The sequence below is a fragment of the Hippoglossus hippoglossus genome, chromosome 7 (genome assembly GCF_009819705.1).
Source record: "Hippoglossus hippoglossus isolate fHipHip1 chromosome 7, fHipHip1.pri, whole genome shotgun sequence".
Classification (NCBI taxonomy): Eukaryota; Metazoa; Chordata; class Actinopteri; order Pleuronectiformes; family Pleuronectidae; genus Hippoglossus; species Hippoglossus hippoglossus.
In genome coordinates, this window is record NC_047157.1 from 23,032,652 (window position 1) to 23,053,788 (window position 21,137).

The 21,137-nt window shown below is 43.7% G+C and overlaps 2 protein-coding genes across 5 annotated transcripts; both read left to right on the top strand.

The window, feature by feature from the left end:
* The first annotated feature begins 738 nt into the window (after positions 1-738).
* On the top strand, positions 739-10,516 carry si:ch211-167b20.8 (protein phosphatase 1 regulatory subunit 3A). 3 transcript variants are annotated; one of them, XM_034590237.1, is made up of 5 exons: positions 739-2,017; positions 5,515-5,564; positions 6,307-6,389; positions 6,745-6,808; positions 8,599-9,014. In XM_034590237.1, exons 1-4 carry the CDS (start codon positions 1,131-1,133, stop codon positions 6,769-6,771), a joined length of 1,047 nt encoding a protein of 348 aa, XP_034446128.1. In that variant the 5' UTR covers positions 739-1,130; the 3' UTR covers positions 6,772-6,808; positions 8,599-9,014. The 3 variants fall into 3 exon arrangements, with proteins under 3 accessions (XP_034446128.1, XP_034446127.1, XP_034446126.1); XM_034590236.1 differs by having other exon boundaries at positions 6,745-6,771; positions 8,599-9,012; XM_034590235.1 differs by lacking the exon at positions 6,745-6,808 and adding an exon at positions 9,668-10,516 and having other exon boundaries at positions 740-2,017; positions 8,599-9,562.
* A 2,201-nt stretch (positions 10,517-12,717) lies between these two features.
* Positions 12,718-18,017, top strand: LOC117764845 (probable G-protein coupled receptor 173). Of its 2 annotated transcripts, none has more exons than XM_034590930.1 (2): positions 12,718-13,694; positions 14,802-18,017. In XM_034590930.1, the coding sequence occupies exon 2, from the start codon at positions 14,967-14,969 to the stop codon at positions 16,170-16,172; it is 1,206 nt and encodes a 401-aa protein (XP_034446821.1). In that variant the 5' UTR covers positions 12,718-13,694; positions 14,802-14,966; the 3' UTR covers positions 16,173-18,017. The 2 variants fall into 2 exon arrangements, with proteins under 2 accessions (XP_034446821.1, XP_034446822.1); XM_034590931.1 differs by lacking the exon at positions 12,718-13,694 and adding an exon at positions 13,789-14,697.
* Positions 18,018-21,137: the final 3,120 nt, after the last annotated feature.

Genomic DNA, 21,137 nt, shown 5'->3' on the forward strand with positions numbered 1-21,137 from the left:
AAACGAGATGTAAACACACACACTTGTTTGGTTGAGTGTGAATTCAGTTGAGGATGTTTAGTTCAGATCTCATCAAATAAGAATGTTTTTATTCCCACAACAGATGTGCACGCCCACACGTCTATAAATAGCTTCTCAATCAAGCTTGTGTAAGTGGTTTTTTTTATTAGGTCAAATTGTATTTGTTCTAACATTGTATTTGATAAGTAAGACAAATAAGTAAGAACTAAAGTCCCTGAACAGGCACGTGATGCATTATAAGCTTCGAAATATAAACAAGGAAAATGACTGGGTATGATGTTGGTGTCAATTAATGATTAAGTGAATGTTGTCGTTAGTGGTCAGATATATTAGCAGATAGATAGATAGATATATAGATTGATTGTTACATCTTATTTGTTTAGTGGTTATCCTTTGCATAACTTAGGTTTGCAGCAATTTTGCATGTCTCAACAAAAATAACAATAAAATAACCCCCCTGTATTTTAACCCTATAACTGTCCTTTTGAGACTTTTTAATCATGGCGCCCTCATGGCGATAAAATAGACCCCATCTGCAAATAATAACTTCCACCTGTTTGTTTCTGCAGATCCTTCGAATGCACCCTGATGATGACCTGTATAGGTGAATTATTACATGTGTCTTAATGCGTCAGTGTGATATTACTTTAATATGGTCATGTCCCAGTAGTGGGCGGTTTATCCAGCCCGAACCAAACTCAGCCAGGGGGGAGACGCAGGATGATACCAAGTCAGGAGACAAATTTGGGACAGAACATGTTCTCGTCCATGGACGCACACGCACGGCCACAACCATAGCTCGGGATCCCGGTAGGTCAGAGCTAAAATTAGAGGCGGCTCCTTCCTGCAGCCAAAGAGCGGTGCTTTAAGTCATGTAAACCAGGGGATACACTATCACAAGGGGCTGGCCGCACAGACACGTTCTCCATGGCTGACATTTACTGTCACGCTGACTGACATGAGGAGCCTGTGTGCGTAACGCAGGACCAGCGCTGGATCGACACCGGCCACCGCTGCGCGAACCCTCGACTCTGTGGCTGTGGTTCGGGTTTTTTGTATGGAGACGCCATATGTAGTGTTTTGAGCGCACAGTGTACACATCTGCAAACATGTCCTTCCTAACCATACCGAACCAAGAGGGGCTTTTCACCACGATCAAAAATGGCAAGTCGGCCGAGGGGGTGCGCGGTGCCTCCTCCATGTACGACGATGGTAACAATCACAATGAGGAGGAGGAGGAGGAGGAGGAGGAAGATGACGATGACCCCGAGGGCGTCCGCTTCATCCCCAGGTGCTCCCCGGTGCCCAGGAAGCGGGGCGCCTCCATCCACGATGAGACCGCCGAGTACATGTGCATCCACTTGGCGCTGTCCGCCGCCGCGAAGAAAGTGTGGTTCGCCGACACCACGGGCGGAGACCTGGTGGACGTGAAGGAATTCGTGGCCTTTGACTCGGACGACGAAGTGGACAGCGCGCGCTGGGAGGAAGAGGAGGCGAAGTACCGCAAACCATGGCGCGAGCCGACGTATCGCGTGCAGCCGGAGTTCACCGCACCTGCAGGCGGTGCGCTGCTGCAGGCGGTGCGCAGCGGCAAGGTGGAGGTGGAGCAGGTGACTCCGGTGGAGGACGATCCTCTCGCCTTCTGTGGCTTGATACGAGTCCTGAACGTGTCCTTCCACAAGGCAGTTTACATCAGATCCACCATGGACAACTGGGTGACTTACTTCGACCACCCCGCAGAGTACGTCCAGGACTCTAACGAAGGGGACACGGATCGATTCTCCTTCAAGCTGTCCTTTGCGCCACCGTATGTCACGCACGGCTCACGCATCGAGTTTGTGGTCCGCTATGAAACAGCCGACGGGGACTTCTGGGCCAACAACTCTTCTATGAATTATGTGCTGACTCTGCTCCTGTCCTACGAAGACGACGCAGCTCCAACGGACATCGACGTGCAAGATATCAGAGGCATCCTGAAGCCTCCGAGGTATTACAGGTAGGTCTGCCCTCACACGTGCTTTCATTCGTCAGCCACAGATCAAATGATGTAGTAAAGAGCTGAGAGAGGAGATTACTTTGACCTCTGACCTCCAGAGGTTGGGGTTGAACCACAATCTCCTCGAAGGCCTTGAAAGATAAGATAAAACTTAATTGATCCCACACAAGGTAAATTCACTTGTTACAGAAGCAGACAAGTCAGAATGAGGTAAGTCAAGAGAATGAAAAAAGGCAATATCATAATAAAATGTATGTGTATATAAATATCTATATGTGTATATATAAACACAATAATCATATGATATATATACGTTATACATCTACCTAAGTGCAAAAAGACAATTTGTTAAAAATAGTGCAAGTCATAGTAAGTAGCTGTGATATAAGAAGAAACAGTGCAGTATTTAAAGATCTGCTCAGGGCCCCAGTGTCCTATAAGGGGTGAGAGGTGTTGTCCATGATGCATTTCCATTTTGGAAGCTGAAATCCACTATCATCTAAATATTAAATCCGCTCCGATGCAGGTAGCTTTCAAACAGCCTGATTTCAGCATATGGGTGCACAATAGCAATCAAATCATCGAGAGATTGATCCAAACAAAGCCTGTAAAGTACTGTGAAACACTGGGTGTTGTGCAGCAGCTGCGTAGCTCCAGTTGCTTAGTAATTCCCTGTGAGGTTTCGTGGCTGCAATGAGCATTCTGCTTTATTCAGAACTTCTGCCTGGAGACTGTTTTTAGCATAACACGAAATCAAGTCTGAATCAAAGCAGGATGTTAAGAAACACAGCTACACGCTGCACAATGAGGCAGGGTCAGTCATCTGATCTAAACTAGCTTGATAGGTGTTCATTACGACTGATTTTACAGTCTTCATCATCCACAGTGAAAGGTGGAAAGAGTTCCACACAGGCGACACACCCCCTTCAGAATGCCAATCATCCAGTGGAGTGCAAGGACGTTCAAAATAGGCAAAGGGCAGGTGTGGTTTTCAGCTCTGGCGTTTCCCTGCCCGGATATTTACCTCTGACCTTCTCTATCAGAGTCATCGGGGACCGGAGACATTTCAGTGGAGCAGATTGACCTATTTTCCCTTGTGTAGTTTGAGGCTGACAGACAAATGACTTCTCCCCTTCCTCGCTCCCTCGGAGCCAAGTAGTCCGACTATGTGTCCTTGCGTCAACGCGATGGTGCGCGATGAATCTCGCGGCGCTCGCCGACGCAGGACAGCGGCAAAGGTCCCCACCAACGCTTATGAGGAGCCCGATGAGGGGAGCAAACTGATGTAGCTGTCATGTAGTTCCTCATTAGTGGAGCCGGAGTATAGGAAGGGGCCAGATGGCTTGTTAGGGATGCATGAGTCACTAACTGGAAAGGAGGAAATTGGGGAGCAGAAACTCCAGCAGCACCCACCACCACCTCCGCCACCATAGCAACCATCATAGAGTCATTAGGTGCTTTGAAGTTAGCTGATAATTGGATTTTAACACATTAAACAAGGCAGCCAGTGGGAGGAAAGGTTACTGTGGGGTGAAGCAAGTCTAGACACTAGAATGTATTACTCACTGTTTGTTCATTTGATGTACACACACTAGATTATGTCTGTGCTTTGAAGTAATCCGGGCTCTGCTTGAGTTTATATTTAACTGAACCGTATCCACCTCGGGCTACTATAGATTTAAAATGTGCCCCTGGTGATCGCTGAGACCAGAGCAGGAACAATGCCTCTATTTCCGCGGCATCTGCCTTGATCACTTAGTGATGAGGCTGCTGAGTTTTGCCTCAGTCTTAATCTGTTTGGCATCAACTTGCTGCTGAGTCAGTCCAGAGTTTGGCAGCGAGACGGGAGCCAAACGGAGCCACTTCCCCAGATCAGGGCTCGAGTCAGGCCAACAGCATTTGTTATGTTAACTGGGTCTCAAGCCGTCTTGAGATGTTTTAGGGTTGGTTAATAAACCAATATCATACATTTTGATTCATTATTATCAATAGCAATAGAACAAAAGTTAATTCGATTTCCATATATTGAATTGTGTAGGCATATAACTAAGGTGGAACTGAACTACCTCAGATTGTAAAATATTTTTGGTGGGGGGTAGGAGCCAATCCCTCCTGACATTTGGCGAGAGGTTGGGTAAACCCTGGACAGGTTCGCCAGTCTGTCACAAGGCCCAACACACAGAGAGGAACAACCACTCACACTGACAAGTAAATTTAGAGTCTTCAATCAACCTAATCCCAATCTTTGAGCTGTGGGAGGAGGCCGGAGAACCTGGAGAACATGCAAATTGCACAGAGAAGGACCAAGATTCAAGAGTGCCAACCACCACACCGAGCTACTGTCTAAAACTTAAATGGAATACAGATTTGATGTGTATCATGATAATCATCGATATCATCTTGGCCATATTGTCCAGCCCTAGATTGTTTTTTAAAACTGCCCACAAACCAAATTCAGATTTTTCTCCAATACCGATATCCTACAACTATTGTTGAAGATACTGTGCCCACCACGATGGAACCTGAGAACTTGCTTTAAAAAAAGCGAACCGTGTAGCGCAGAGCTTAGCAGATAAACACTTCACATCAGCAGACGTGTATAATGCAAAGATCTTTGTCAGGTCTCTATCGTTTTTAAATCACAGCCTCCGATATGAAACTGGAGGTGCATTAATCACAGGGAGCACGAACTGCTCGCCAGCTTCTCCTCACTCTATTTGTGTAGCTCCTGTCACATGCTCGTCACACTTCTTGACCTTTATTTAATTTGGCTTCCTTTAGCGATGTTGACACAAGTGTCCTCATACAGAGAACATCTCTGCTCTATTTTTTGATTCATCGAGGCTTTAAATGATCAACTCTACCATTAGTGCATACCAGCTCAAATAGGATCTGATGTAAGTAACACCCACTCCATCCTGGGTAGACAGAGATTAATATATGTGACATATCCAAAGATATGTTTCTGAATATGCTTCCGCAATTACATGTGATGCATTTAACTTTGATACATAAATACAGCTCCTACCATCTTAAAAATGTGTTTGCACAAAACGGACATGGCCAATCTCATCTGCCACATATTTATACGTGAACTGAGTCAATCTTTGGACCAAAACTTTCTTATTTTATCTTCAGCTGTTTCAGATGTTGCACGGAATAAGATTCAAATGCAAAACTTTCCGTCCTTACAGCTCAGCCTCAAAGCACTTTTCTCCAACAGGTCTCACTTTGTGCATCCCCCCCCTGGTTCAGTCAGATCGACATTATACACAGACTACACTATAAACTGTGTATTTTCATTGTGTGTTATTAGGCCTCAGGTTTTGCAGCATTATCACAGCGTTTGTATTCCGAAACAAAAGTCTTCTGAGGTTTTTAAAGTTCCATGTTTTATACACATAGAAACTTTTAGGTGTTTTAAACAGTGTAGACTTGAATGTTTTTGTCCTGTTTTCATGTTGTCTCATAATCAAACTGTCTCTGTTTTCTTTCAGTATGAATGATGATGAATTTGATTCAGAAGACGAGCAGGAAAAGGAAGAAGGTACGTTGTGGATGTTGCTGCACAAAATCTATATTGACATATGGCTTCACTATCTGAAACTACAACAATTCGTACAATTTAGATGAAACACACTAGTGAAAACATCACTAGGATTATTTCATATTCAATTTCTGCCAATAAATCCCTTTCACCTAAATCTTACACACTGGACCTTTAATAAAATCTGCTCCAAAAGTAAACTGATTCTTCCTTGGCCTATACCCAACCCTTCCACCAGGTTTCAATAAAATCAGTTCTGCAGTTTTTCCATAATCCTGCAAAATCCTGAGGTAAAAAGAAGAATAGAAGTATTTATAGATTTATATAAATCATGGTATTATATGGGATTTAGAAATTGTTATGTTTACTTAAAGGTTTACTCCAGTGATTAAGTATTGGATAAAGCTTTAATTTAAAGACAGAGGAGGAGTCTTTTATTGCCTAGTGTGGGTCAGGCTCTCAAATCACTACATTTCCCATAATGCCTCTCAGTGCCATTCTTTCATTATTAGCAATACTAGGTAATATCCCAGTTCGTAACGCAGCTCATCACCAAATTATCACGTCCAAACATATTCTCTGATTCTCTCCAAAGCCACAGACAAACATTATTCAACATTCTAACAGGCAGAGTCTAGCGCCCCCTTTTAATTATTCATCCACTATTGATAGTTGGTGTTTTGTTGAACAAGGTCATCGCTTTATCTCGCAGCATTTTTTTTAATCTGTTTTACATCAACAGAGGAAACAGGGACCTCCAAGACCGGCCTCATCAGACCTACAGCCGTCTGCCCCGTCATCGTACAGCCGGAGATAGACCTGGAGGTAAGAGGAATGAAACAGAAAGACGGGAGCAGATTAAATGTAATAAATGATGACATAACTGGAGGGTTCGTTGTGTTTCCTCTTCTTTGTGAACTTTCTTTGACCTGCAGAAGTTTAAAAACAGGTCAATAGAACTGGAATGTGCCGCTGCAGATCGCTGGCTTTCTTGCCAACATTTAGATAATGACTTGTTGGATTATGTTCAAATGATCTCGATTTGCATGCAACGTTCCTATTTAACAGGTAAGCAGGCGAAGTGCCGTGTCCCTCTTATGCGACTCATGTGTCCAATAAACATTCCAGTTCCACTTCTAAAGCTCACCATCATTGGCTTGGTTGTTTATATTGTTCACAGCTCATTGAAGCTTCAGCAACAACTTAGGTAACGTCTCGCTTCTCACCGCTGTAGCACGAGTTCTGTATGTCACCCTCCTCGTCGGCGTCTTATCCAATCAGCATCACAGTGCATGCTCTCCGTGTCTTTGCATTGTAAATTGGCCTCTTGAAATCTGTATCGGTGTCTTTTTTTCAGTCGTGACAAGTGATTGTGAAGACTAATATTCATTCACACCATGTGTCGTCATAGTTGTCATTATTTGTGGTTATTGTTCTGTCACTGTGCTGTTGTTAATGAAGAGTCTTCGTATTGAAATGTTACTGAAACTCGTTTTAGATCACATTCAGTTTTGCGAACACTGGACGATCTTTGAAGAGAAGTTTAACCACTATCGCTCTGCTGCAATATTAAAGGAGCAGTTCAACATTTATGGAAATGGCCTTATTTGCTTTCTTGCAGAGATATAGATGGGAAAAATACATATTTTGACAGCAATGCTAAATCCAGTTAAGGAAATATTGTGTTACATTATTCCCTCTTTTTTTTAAACAACACATTTTTGGATGACAGAAATGTTGAGCTGTTTCCAATGAGGGTTTCCAGGGAGCTTGAAGCAGCATTTTTGGCGATCATAAGTTGATTTTGGAACAATTCCACAGAAAAAACACCTCAGACTGAAGGAAATGTGCATTTCAGAAGCAGGAGGAAGTTACTGTTGATGCATAATAATGAGCAAACAGCCCAGAGTATGTCAAAAAATAAATAAACCAGGACGTCCACCTCCTAACATGATGTGATCTGGTACCAGTGTCTCACAGGTACTCTGTTTTAGGCATGTACTCATCCATCTCATCTGTATGTGTATTTGATATCAGTGGTCACATGCATGCCGTGTTTTGGTAGAGCATTACAACTAAACTTATTTATTTTCTTCTCTATACGTAATTCAATGTATATTTAGGATCTAATTCAATGGTCTCAAACGTCATCATTACTAACAAATAATTTCTCCACGTTCAAGGGAAAGTTCGTCAGTATAATTGCGAGTGTGATTCGCTTTCTGAGTATTTCTGATTCTGTCGGTGCTTCCAGGTCATTTCTTAACAGATTGACACAAAGTGCTCGATTTAGTCCAAATGAAAAGAGAATTTTTGGAAAGCATTTATTGCAAATTTAGAGGATTCCAGTTAAAAGAAATGCTAAATTCTTAACTCAATAACATCTTGCTCTCGGAAAAGTCACAGCAGGACATGATATTAACATAGAACAGGATGTTTCTGTCTTAATATATTCACATCTTCCAGATTAACACTTCAGTGCTCTACCTGTGTTCTATGAATCTTGCTCTTGCACTTGTTCCTCTGGATGTTCTTGGTGTTTTCTGTCCTTTGGTTTTATATTGTTGTGACTCTATCTTGATTTGACCTTCGAATGTTTTTCACAGCAGCCTCAAAGCTCTTTTCAATAACCTCAGCTCCTTTCTTGTATTTATTCTAAAAGAAAATCACAAGAGGTGGCATTTTGCTCCTGTACTCATGTGAACACATGTTCAATGGGTAATTTTGAGGATAAAATAATTATACATTTGCATTGATTTCACTCTTTTATGCCCTTGTGCTCTTTGGACTCCAGTAGGAAAGAGTTTTGTTCTCATGACAGGGGAAGTAAAGGCGTAAGAATTTGTGTTTGTCAGTCCCATCATAACGCTCCTGGTCTGTCTGCATTTTCCTCACAATTACCATGTCAGCATGGGATCCATTTCACAGAAAAAGCATCAGTATGTGGTAAAATGCTTTTTGTCTCTGTGTGAAACATTAACGTCCAATACAAATCGTTCCCCTTCACTGTTGTCTCCCTGTTTTACTTCCACAGATTGCCGTTAACCCACCAGGTCCCTCTGCCCCACCCAACCACGAGCTTCCATCTGTTGACGGCACACTGTCCGCTCACACTGAATCCCCAGGTGAACGCTCCCCTTGCACGTCTTCCCAAACCACACTACAAACCAATTCATCCTTTGTACTCTGTGCCAGTGAATCGGTCCAGCCAAATAAGTCACAGCCTTTACCCAGACTCCACTGTGAATTAGTCGACCAAACATCAGCGCAGCCCGGAGACAGTAGTCCCTCTCCACTGCTGCCTCCCCTGCAGCAAGAGTCAAGGCCCAGATCAGACAGTTCCCAGGCTGATGGAGAGGAAATCCCTCCTTCAGAGGCCTCTCGCATGCAACTTCCAACCACAGAGACGGATCTGTGGCCAACAGGAGAGGACAGATCGACCGAAAGCCCGGCTAGTCGGCCTCGTCTCCAACTGGCTGCTGCACCTGTCTCTGCTCCCGGTGCGACTCAGGGCCTTGAGCGAGAGGCTGCACTGGGATTGAGTGAACCCGCCGCAGGATTAACAGAAGGTTCCACCAGGTCTGCAGCGCATTGCGAAGACGGTACGCTCACGTCCCCTGTGGAAGAGAGTCAGGCAGCTCTGGGAGCAGAAGGTGAAGCTCCACCATCACCTGAACTCACAGAGAACGCCCCCGAGACCACAGGTGTAACTGAGGCGTGCGAAAACTCGGCTCCTCTGCCTGCCTGGGCCTGCGGAGAGAAAGGAGATGCTCCCCAGATTTCACCTGACACATCAGTAGAGAATCTATCAAACACGTTGTCAGAGGCGTCTGAGCACCAGTCTGCCATACACAGGAATCTGATGCCATCCATCGTCTTTCTGAGCGGAGTCGTCTCCCTCTCGATAGTGATGCAGGAGCCCAGCGCGCTCTTCTTCATCGGACTCCTTCTGGTCTTGCACCGTTTGTGATCACGCCACACGAGTTCACTCTGATCCGTTTCAATCAATCAATCAATCAATCAAATTTTATTTGTATAGCCCATATTCACAAATCACAATTTGTCTCATAGGGCTTTAACATGGTGTGACATCCTCTGCCCTTTTTGCTAGTGAAGTGCCTTTTTCATGATTCCAAAAGAAGTAATCGAGTTAAAACCACGTTGAAGTTGTGTATCACTGTGTGAGTTCTTAGAGTTAAGTGCATTTTCATCAAAAGAAAGACGTAGATAGCTTTCTTTTCATGAAAGAAAACACGTAGGGTACAACTCGTGAGTATTTCCATATCATGGAGAAAGCTATAAAAAATATAGGCGATATTTTCCTGCAGTGTTAATAGAATAGTTGTTTGTTATTTCCCAATTTTTACAACATCATTGTTATCACTCTAATGCCAAATAACTATATATCATCACAGATGTTTGTTTTTTTTTAAGTGTTGTGTCATGTGTGTATGTGGTGTTGTGTAATCTGATTTTGTCAGTTCTGAAATGCACTTGTTGTTTTTCTCCTTGAGTGTTGTTGTCAGTGTGCAAACCAAGGTTGTGAATTACATTAATTGTTATGTCTGAAAAGCACATTACCATAGTGGGACATAGCATCACCATAGATATGCACAAGTAAAACAAGTAGTATTTTTACCTTAATGCTGCAAAAACAAAATGGTGACTTTCAATAAACACCAGATTGAAGTGGATGCTGCTCGAGGGACAAAACAAGTGGAAAACTTTATCCAGTGTGAAATGTAAACAGGATATTTATCATTGAACATTAGAGAACTATTCCACTGTTGTGTGTTTTCCTGTTAAACACTTATTGATGTAGCATAGCGTCAAACTTTATCGCACTATACTTTGACAACCTCACAGCCAGACCGGAGCACTGAATGACACGTTTGAAGTGATGAAAGATTTTGCAGTGTGTTGCCATTAAACATTTTTGTTATATCCTGTGCCACTTTGTGTCTTGGTTTGTGTTTTTCTTTTCATCCATTCTGCAAATGCGCGAAGTTTCCTGCACAGTCATGACTCTGCGGAGCAAAAAAACAACACTAAAATAAAATCAGAGCCTCCGGTGCCTCCGACTCTGCGGTGCACACGGCTTAGCTTGAAGTGGAAACACACAGACGGGAACATGAGCTGCAGCTAGAACCCAAAGGTCGCGCATTGCACTGAGGTCATAGTGTCATACGGTGCACGCTGGCCAGAGGAAGCTCAGGTCAGCTGACAGTTTTCAGGAAACCTCCTCAGATGACACACTCTCATTCTGATTATTTTCGTATCAAGGCTTATATCTGAAAAACAGTAAAGAACAATTCAGTGTTGTTGAATCAATCTACTCTTATCTTGTATGACAACCTCAAATCCACAAATGTCTCCGTCACTCTTCAGGTGTCGGGTATCGTTTTACATTTCAATCTCAGTTTTGCATTTGGCCCCTTAAAACTAAATTGTTAATCCGAGCACAGCGCACTTCTATTTTCTCAGACTCCTGCAGGGAAAAGGGAGGGAGCGATGAATTTGTGTGATGGTCACATAGCTCGAGTGTGGAATGTATTAAAAATTTAAGCGGACTTAAAACTGACCCAGGGAGGATAATCAGTAAGAATTCTCCATCAGACACTCACTTTGAAATAATTAATGCCTTTTAAAAGCAGTAATCTACACTGAAAGCCGTGTTAGGCACTGATGATAGCAAAAGGTCCTCTGTTTGTTTGTTGTGACATATACAACAGCAGTTAAAGTGGTTATTGTGTTGCTCTTTTCCTCTTACCCAGTGTGACATCACTCTAATGGGCAGTTGGCTTGTTGGAATGGAGCTATTTCATCACGAGAAACAGCTGAAAACAGCGACGGGCCCCGAGCTTTCACTTAAATAACATCTTTGACAGCAAAATCCCCCCCAAGACAAGACAAATCCTGTTTCCTGTAATACCCCTCCTTTAACATGTCACTTTACTCAATGGAAACTATAGCACCCATGGTCCATGGATGCTTATTGGCTTTAACTGCTCCATCACCGCTGTCGTTTATTCCACATTTAACTGTTTGGTACATTTGATTCAGTCTAAACTTTGTCCAGGACATATGTACGTCTGTTTAGTCCTCAGGCCCACACAACCATCCATCCATTCTCTGTACTGCTTATTCTTTGAGGGTCACGTGAAACTGGATTCAGTTGCCATTCAGCGAGAGGCAGGGTTCACCGTGGACACATCGACAGCATGTCACAGCTGGATGTCTTTGGACTTTGGGAGGAAGCTGACAAAACCCCACACGGACACAGGAGAGCATGCGAACTCCAAACAGAAAGGCCCGGGCAGTCGTCAGGTTCAGACCTAAAACCTCTCTGCTGTGAGGTGTGAGGCTAACCACCGAAGCACCAGGATTGTCCAGGATTACCAACCCCATCTTTAATCTTATTTTTTAGATTCTAAAATCAATGCAAACCTTTAAACCTTAAAGCATCACTTATTTATCTGTCAATGACTCAAACTGGGAACCCTCTTGCTGTGAGGAAACAATGCTAACCACTGCAGCACCGTGCCAACGTATAATCGAAAATGTATTTGCCAAAATTTTAATAAAAAACCTTTTGGTGAATTGCAGATAGGAAGTGGACAGGCTGTCTAGACCGAATCTCTCCAATCATATGGCACAACAGAAATTCTGCTATAAAGAGAAGAAAAACAGATCTATAGTTTTATATATCTTCAGAACAGAACATACATGTATGAAATGTAATAGTGATTGTGGTAATAAGACCTGAAAATACTGTGAATATGACGAGAGAAAAGATGATGTGGAGTTTTCACATCCTCATCACAAGAACAGATTGATTATGGTGGTGATGGTTTCAGATTTAAAAGTGTACGTCTCCCCCTCTCCTTTAAATGAGGACCCAGAATGCCTTGCTGCGGCCCTGTCAGGCCACCCTGCCCTGTCACCAAGGCCAGGAGGAGACCAATGAAACCCGGGGCGTGTTGGCAGCTGGGGCTCCACACTGTGTCCGTACTGGAGAGGAAAAACAGACGCGTCATGAGAGAATAAAACATCACTTTCAAGTTATTATGACCCACAATGCTGCACATGTCTCTCTCTCTCTCCCCCCCTCCCTCCCTCTCTCTACCTCTCTCTCCCTCTCTCCCTCCCTCTCTCTCTCTCCGAATAAAACCGACGCTTTCCGTGAATGTGCGAGCTGCCTCCTCGCCAGCAGCCATAATTGGGGATAATTCAGGAATAAAAAAAATCGCCTGATCCTGCCGGGTTGTTGTTTTTCCTTTTTCCTTTTTCCATCCCCCCCTCTCTCTTCATTTGATTGTGATTTTTCTTTTTTTTTCTCACAATGTGGATTTGCTCGTGACATCGTCGGATCGCTCCCCCCTTATAATAACAATAATTATTATAGGATGTGTGTGTTGGGTGGCGGAGGTTTCTGTCGTGGTCCACCTTCCAGCGGGCAGCGAGACAAAGACCGCGCACATCCCGGGTGGAGGGTGAGCGCATCGGCCTGCTAGTGGCCGGACGATGGGAAACACAGACGCGTCGAGGCTGCTCCTGTCTGTGCGGAACAATTCTTCTTCTCCCTGCTCAACAACACGTCTTCTTCCTCCTCTCCGTCGTCGGTGGGTGGGTTGTTATCAGCATTGAAAATCTGACATCATTTGGATTCATGAACTGAGCCTGAGACATTTGTGGAGGTTTTTTTTTTAGTTTTTTCCCCCCTCCTCTCTCCTCCTCTTCTCTGGAAAAACCGTCCTCGACGTGATGCAACATAAAACCCTCGGATGATATTCAGACACTGGGCAGATGAACACATCCCTCTCCCAGTAACAGGGAGGCAGAGGATGTATTTTTCTCTCTCCTCCTCCTCCTCCTCCTCCTCCTCCAGCAGCAGCAGCACGGTCCTCATCCCGCTGTTGATTATCACATCGTCTTGTGTTTATTCCAATGCGATGGATTTGTGCATAACAGGTGTCGTTAGAGCCTGAGGAGCATGAGGCGTTATTGTGTGTTTTAATCTCCTCGCGACCGAAACACAGCGACTGGGATCGTTTTTCTATTTTTTTACTGTTATTGTGTCATTCTGTTGTTTTTGAGAAGATCTGGAGAGAAGAATGATGCTATGAAAAGGTAGGTTATCATCTCCCTCCCTTTGCACACACACACACACACATATATACATGTACACACACACACACACACACACACATACGACACAAAAACACAGCAGAGGTGATTTTGACACCTGTTCATCTGTGTGTTTTTTGTTACCCACTCCAGTGTGTGTGTTTTCAGGCCTCTGCTGACACGGCAGCCATCTAATCAGGTGAAATTATATTTGTCAAGGTGGCAGAGGGCTGTTGTGTGTGGATAAAAATAAGCCCACAGTTCCAGCAAATCATATTGTGTTTCATGGCCTACATAGACGAGGCCCACCCAGACGAGCCACAGCTATTATCACCTCCTGCCTGTGAATTGTGTTTTTTTTTTTGTTTTTTTTTGGCATCTCTACAACAAAAGCAGCTTCTTTAAAAAAAAAATCAGATCTTCATGTTTTTAATCATGTCGTGTTGAGACAGGGAGGATTTCAGGTTCCTTGCTCCAGCTCCGAGGCCTGACTGATCAGCACATTGATGATTTTCTCCTCCTGTTGAGGAGATTTCCTCATTTCACACATAGATCCTTGGTAAAAAAGAATAATATAAAATAAAAAAAGCTAAATGTCTGCCTGCTCTGCTGATATCCTCACAGTTGCTATGTGCTGTGAATGGTACAGATTACACCCTCTGCTCTTTAAGCGACTGTCACGCACACATTCGCCCGAGCGCCACCGAGAAAGCATAAAATGCTCTTTGCTCATTTACAACATCTCTGTTTGTTGGACATAGCCAGTGTTGGTTGTACTGTGTCTGCTCCATCCCCCTGTACACCCCCGTGCATTCACTCAAACACCCACACTTGCACAAAGTATGTGAGCTGTTGTATCTTAGCAACGGGCAAGGTAATTACTGAGAGAGCCAAGGAGCTGGCATGCTGTAGAGCTGCTGATCTGATCCCAGCCTCAGAGAAACAGGAAGGCAGAGATTTCCACTGTGTTGCCCGACACAGCACTTCTATATCCATGCTGTAAAATGTGAGTTCTGTTGCCGTTCGGTGCTCCAGACCTTACATGCACGTCAGACATCTTGTTTTTTCTTATTTTATTCTATTCCTCAATACGTGTGTCTCTGTTCGCAGGTGGCGTGCTTGTGGACAAAGAGGAAAGATGAGTCTGTCAGGTAGAACAGATCCTCGCAGCCTCTCCTTGTAGAGACGAGAGAGCCGCGGGAGACGACGGCTGTAGGGGGATCAGTAGTGTTTGTGAAGGGCCGAACGAGGCAGGCTCCTGTGGAAGGTGAAAGAATGGCTAACCAGAGCTTTGCCATCGACGGCCCTGGCAGTTTGCTGGCTGTGCTGGCGTCACAGAGCGGACTGGCAAGAGGCGGCAGCAGCAGCAGCAGCAGCAGCAGTGACGGCAGCGGAGGGGTCTCTGCCACAGATATGTCTGCCTACTTTAAGCTGGTCTTCTTGGGTTTGATCATCTGTGTCAGCCTGGTAGGAAACCTCTTGGTGTCCCTGCTGGTCCTACGAGACAGGACACTTCACAAGGCCCCTTACTTCTTTCTCCTGGACTTGTGCCTGGCCGATGCAGTCCGCTCAGCTGCCTGCTTCCCCTTTGTGCTGGTGTCCGTCCACAACAGCTCGACCTGGACTTACAGCGCCTTGAGCTGTAAAGTTGTGGCTTTTATGGCTGTGCTGTTTTGTTTTCATGCTGCCTTCATGCTGTTTTGTGTGGCTGTCACCCGCTACCTTGCCATCGCCCACCACCGATTCTACGCCAAGCGCATGACCATCTGGACCTGCGCTGCCATCATTTGCATGGTGTGGACACTGGCCGTTGCCATGGCGTTCCCACCTGTCTTTGATGTTGGGACATACAAGTTCATCCGTGACGAGGACCAGTGTATTTTTGAACACCGCTACCTGAAGACCAACGACACCCTGGGCTTCATGCTCATGCTGGCTGTGGTGGTCCTGGCCACCCACGGCTTCTATGCCAAGCTGCTGCTGTTTGAGTACCGGCACCGCAAGATGAAACCCGTCCAGCTCGTGCCCGCCATCAGCCAGAACTGGACCTTCCACGGTCCCGGGGCCACAGGTCAAGCTGCAGCTAACTGGATTGCCGGGTTCGGTCGTGGCCCCATGCCACCCACTCTGTTGGGCATCAGGCAAAATTTACACAATCAACACCGGCGGCTGCTCGGGATGGAAGAGGTGAGGTCAGAAAGGAGGCTGGGCAGGATGTTCTACACCATCACCCTGCTCTTCCTGGTCCTCTGGGCCCCCTACATTGTGGCTTGTTTCTGGAGGGTGTTCGTCAAGTCCTGCACCATCCCTCAGAGGTACCTGTCCATCACAGTGTGGATGAGCTTCGCCCAGGCCGGAGTCAACCCCATCTTCTGCCTCCTGCTCAACGAGGACCTGAGGAAAGTGCTGCGAGCTCACCTGCCCACCTACTGGAGGACTAAACAACACCTGCCCCAGGACGAGGCCTACTGCATCATGTGATAGGATGTGAGCTCTGCGAGGTGAATGTTTCAGGTTTCAAAGGGAAACGAGGCGAGCAGAAGTGATGTAATGCACCTTGGTTACGTATTAAGTGTCTGTTTTGTTGTTTTGCACAACAAAATCCCAAATTTTGCCAACAAACGGAGGCACAGTGCCACTTGATGAAGAATGTTGATGTTTGAATAAATGTGTCGGGTGCAAAGGTTTGAACCCCCCCCCCCCCCGGGCGACTCCTTCAACGGTTTGTATTACTGACGATGTACTGTACGATTAATAGGTGGGAGAGATCACAACAATCACCACCCCAACCAAGTGTGACAGATGCCATTTTAAATTGATGTTGCCTTATTTCAAAAGGGACACACCCCAGAGTTTTCGACTGAGAATTAGTTTGTGTGTCACACGGGGCACGAGCCAGACGAGCGGAGGGTTGAACTCCTTTAAGAAACGTGCTGTGGACTGTGAAAAGAAAGTGTTGACGAGGACACGACTGACTCTGAAACACATCAAGGGTCTGAATGGATTGATAGACCACCCTGGACATCTTTTCATCTGTTTCAAAGGAGACGGCAGAATACTGAATGGACCCAATAACCCTGGACACATTTAAATAGCTGTCGTGAACCTAAGAAGCCCCTAACATGCTTGGTTTTTTCAACTTGATTTAGGGCGTGTCAGGTTTCTTTGTATCATAAAAAAATTGCCTGTTTTTCCTTTACTTTGTAAACGATACATGTTAAGCAGATGACACTATTTTGAAATATGACTTGATTTGATATTGTATAGACTGTACGGGAATGTATATTCCTGCTTGTGTGTTTTTATATAGCATTTCGTGTGTATGTGTGCGCGAGAGAGGAAGAAGAAGAAAGAGAAGAGAGGAGGGAGGGAGGGCTAAAGAAAAAGAGAGAGAGAGAGAGAAACAATGATGATAAAACAGGTTCCAGTAAAATTGAGTCGATGTGAAAGCAGCCACCATCTTGTGGCCTCAAAATCATGCAAAATTGAACAGTCATCATATGGAAAATCCTTTAAATGGATTTCGCTAACTGAAAATACAGTTTTATTTTAAATGGGTAATGTACAAGCAAATGTGAAATACAGATGGATAATGAAAAAGGGAACCGAACAATTAGAAAAACAACACTTGTACATTGCAAACAGGCCACAGGACTTAACGACTTGAATGGTAATGTAAATTAAGGCTTTTTAAAAAAATCATTAGCAAATGAATATTTATTTGCAAATGATGATCTTGAGAATGTTTTTGAAGTACTGTTATGAGAATACAAAAAAAAAATACAAAAAATATTAAAAAAAGAAGAAATGAAGTGGCACTTAATGCGAAGGAAACTTGAATGTTACCAGGACGTCTTATATTCCCCCCCCCCCTCGACCTAAATGTCACCATTTGTGCGTCTGGAATCACAGAACATTCTGAAAAGCAAACCGTCTTCAGGCTGGACACGACCCCAGAGATGTTTGGCAGTATGGAAAAACCGGCGTAGGCTACATTAAGCTGTCTCTCCAAATTAAGATTCATGTAATGCAAAATGTCTGACCTACAGTATGTTAAGCATAGATATATTTGTGCAGTCAATTTTTTCTAAATGTGGACACTTGCACTGCATACTGTATTAGCATGCATTCCACTGCATTTCATAGATTCAAGACTGGGGATTACAACTTGTACAGATGTCGACACGGGAAGACAAAGTGAAACGTGAACCGGGGGTCCATAATTTTTACGTCTGGCATTCCTTTTGGCGAGATGATATCCTGTAAGTGTACAGTTTAACTGAGGTGGTTCTTTTGCCCACTCATCAATAAAGACTCTACTTTTGATGCATTCTGAGTTTTTGACCCGCCTGGATGTTGACATGGCTGCATCCCCCGTGGAGAACACTTCACTGGAAATAGACCACTTTGCAGAACACGTGGCACAAATTACACCCTGTGTGCCTTTTAGTTCCTGAATGCAGCAGAAGATGAATTCTGCGATGCATCGGTGTGGCTCTGGCTTTTCTCCTGCGAGCACTGACCAACAACAGCTGCAGAGTCCGAATGATTGAAACGATTATTTCTTTGTCCACTATACCACCAACCCATCAAATCTGAGGAGACAGGTGTACAAACACACAGAGAGAGTGGAGCGATGTCTGTGACTTATAACTGTTACACAAGAGCTGGACTGAACAACTGTGTGGGAACAGAAAAGAAATGTGGTTGGGTCCAACAAGTGAGTTTCTTAAGCTACAGTGCTGTTAAATATTTAACCATGAATGAAAAGTACAGGATAATGGTAAATGGTTCAAATATAGTGTCACAGCAGCACAAATAGAGAAGAATCAAAAAGTCAAGGACATGACTAAGCAATATTCAGCCATATCTCTCTAAAGGTAACATTTTGCAAACATTAGCCATAAGTTAATAGTCACACTAGACCAGGCTATAGGAGCAAAATCCATTAGGTTATTGATTAAAGCAATTCCATCAAGAATTCATTAATTCTTTATCAAAATCTTTAACAAATCTCGATGAAAAATGAAATATATTGCGCTGTAAGATGCTTTAAATGTGTTTCAAAGACAGACAAAGAGAGAGAGCTGAAGAATAAACACTGGCCGACATGTTTATATGGATTTAAAACTTGCATTTGATATTTAAGCTTTGAGGCAGAACCTTGATTTGTGATTTTTTTTTTCTTCCAAATCACTACATTATATGATATCTTATAGAATAAAGTACAGAATATACCAGATTTGATTCATCCCCAAAACCCACATAAATAAAAATAACTGCATTTCTGTCATATCTTGTGCAAAGTGAGGAATGGTGGAATCCAATCACTCAAAAACATTATTATTATTAAGGGTTTTAAAAATAAAACAATAATTCAATCTTAAATGAGCTTCAGATAATGGAAGACATTATAAAAAGGGTTATAAAGCTCCTTTGCAGGATAAGGAACAGAAAGCACATGAATAAAACACTTGAATCTCCGTCTCCCTCGTGGTCGCACAGGATCCACATGTACAGCAAACCCTGTGCAGCCGAGCATTCTACACAATTATGCTTCTTACAAAATAAAATCCAAAGGGTGCGAGGAGAAAAGCTTTTCTCAGTCTTAATTAGAGACCGATTGAAATCCAGCCGTCGAGTGATGGTGTATTCTCTCGGTAAACAATTAGCCTATATTTTGAATTTGAATGAGAGATAATTCCCATTGTCTTTATGAGCGTGGACAGTGTCTGGTGGAAAAAGATGTTTCCATAGTGAACGGTTACAGCTGTGTGAACTTCCCCCAAAATGCTTCAGGTTCAACAGGTTCTCTCCGGCTGTGCGTCTCCCGTCTCAAGCTCTTATTTTTAGTTTCCTTCCCACTTCTCTCCAAGATGCTCCACAACAAAGGCCGTCTTACTCACTTGAGAAACTTACGCTCACCCACTGAAGATGCAGAGTTGTGCAGGGGCCTTGTTGCATTGTCCTGTCAGGGCGCTCAGTTTCACACAGGAGAAGTTTAATGTCGCTCCACCGGATTGGGTTTTGTGTTTTGTTTTTTTATCAGTATCCATCCTGCCTGTTTCAGACAAAGCCCCGTCCTGACCTTGCCAGACAGCAACCATTCACTGTGCCCTCACTCTCACACGGCCACATTCAAACGTCACAATACCCCTCGCCAACCTTGAGAGGAGCAAAGTCCAGGCTACAGGCAGCGAATCTGTGGATAAACCACGAAAGATGTTTAAAACTTTCAATTTAAGATCCCTGCTCTCACTGTTCTTCCCTCTTGACTCTTTTCAACTATTTTCAGTTGATAAGGTATTTCTTTCTTTCTGCTGTTGGTGCAAACGGTGTGTGATACTACTTCTTTGCAGTGATATAACGTATCAATCCAACAACAATTATGTATCATTTTATAACTTGTCTGGTCCTAGAAAATAGAAAAATCTCATATAGGAGCTTTAAGGTTTGCTTGCAGTACATTGCAGAATTAAAGGGTCCCAAGAAAAAAACCTTTTTTAAGCTGAAAACACACGATGGTGTTTATTATGTTCACCATTATAGTTTAGCATGTTAGAATGCAAACAATTTCTGAATATAGAATTCAACTCAAAGTACTACGGAAGCGTATAGCATTCAATCGAGAGGAGGACAACAGCACCTGAAACCAAAAGTGTTTTGTGGCCTCAAACACTTCCCCCACCCCTCCTTCGGCATAGTGTTGAGAAGATAATGAGTCAATACAAATTTTGCTGTGAACTATCCCTTTAAGTCTGTGGGGTTCCTCTTCAGGGGACTATGAACGTGGAATTTCATCCAATAGTTGTAGAGATATGGACCAAAGTCGTGGCCCATGGAGTCATGCAACTAGGAAACCACAAGCATGCTGATGTTCAGTCTGATATTAACCATGTTCACTATCATAGTTTAGCATTAGAACATTCTAATGTTATCTATAGACAAGACGAGATCCCAGAACAAAATGTCCACGTTATTGTAGCTGGTTGAATAGTCAGGGTAGGTTTTCTCTGGGGAGCATGAATGGAAACTGTCTGTGCCATCTATGAGCTTTGCCACTATGGAGACTAAAAACAATGTGGTTTGTATTCATGACTCAGGTAAAGAGCTCTAGAAAGATTAACTTATAAATGGAGCATTAAGTCCTTGAGACCACAAAGAGGAAAAAATAAGCTCAAACTAAAATCTCAACAGTATCTTTTTACCACTATGGGTTTATTGCTTTACGACAAATAAATGTAACACATTTCTCCTTTTAGCCATTGACGTAGGGGGAATCCTGTGTGGTTCTTGAAGACCCACACGATGACTAACACTCTCCTACACTGTAGGTTTGACCAGCTTTACTGCATCGGGCTCTTTCACATGTTAGTATTTCCATTTTTAAATTCCATTGTTTCAATTATAGTTTGTGATAAAAAAAAAGGACACGAAAACAACACA

What these genes read in the sequence shown, in the direction of transcription:
- si:ch211-167b20.8 (XM_034590235.1), top strand. Translation starts at nt 1,131, where the DNA reads ATGTCCTTCCTAACCATACCGAACCAAGAGGGGCTTTTCACCACGATC. An exon ending in CGAGCAGGAAAAGGAAGAAG is followed by an intron (nt 5,565 to 6,306) that starts GTACGTTGTGGA and finishes TTACATCAACAG; the next exon opens with AGGAAACAGGGACCTCCAAG. An exon ending in AGCCGGAGATAGACCTGGAG is followed by an intron (nt 6,390 to 8,598) that starts GTAAGAGGAATG and finishes TTACTTCCACAG; the next exon opens with ATTGCCGTTAACCCACCAGG.
- LOC117764845 (XM_034590930.1), top strand. Translation starts at nt 14,967, where the DNA reads ATGGCTAACCAGAGCTTTGCCATCGACGGCCCTGGCAGTTTGCTGGCT.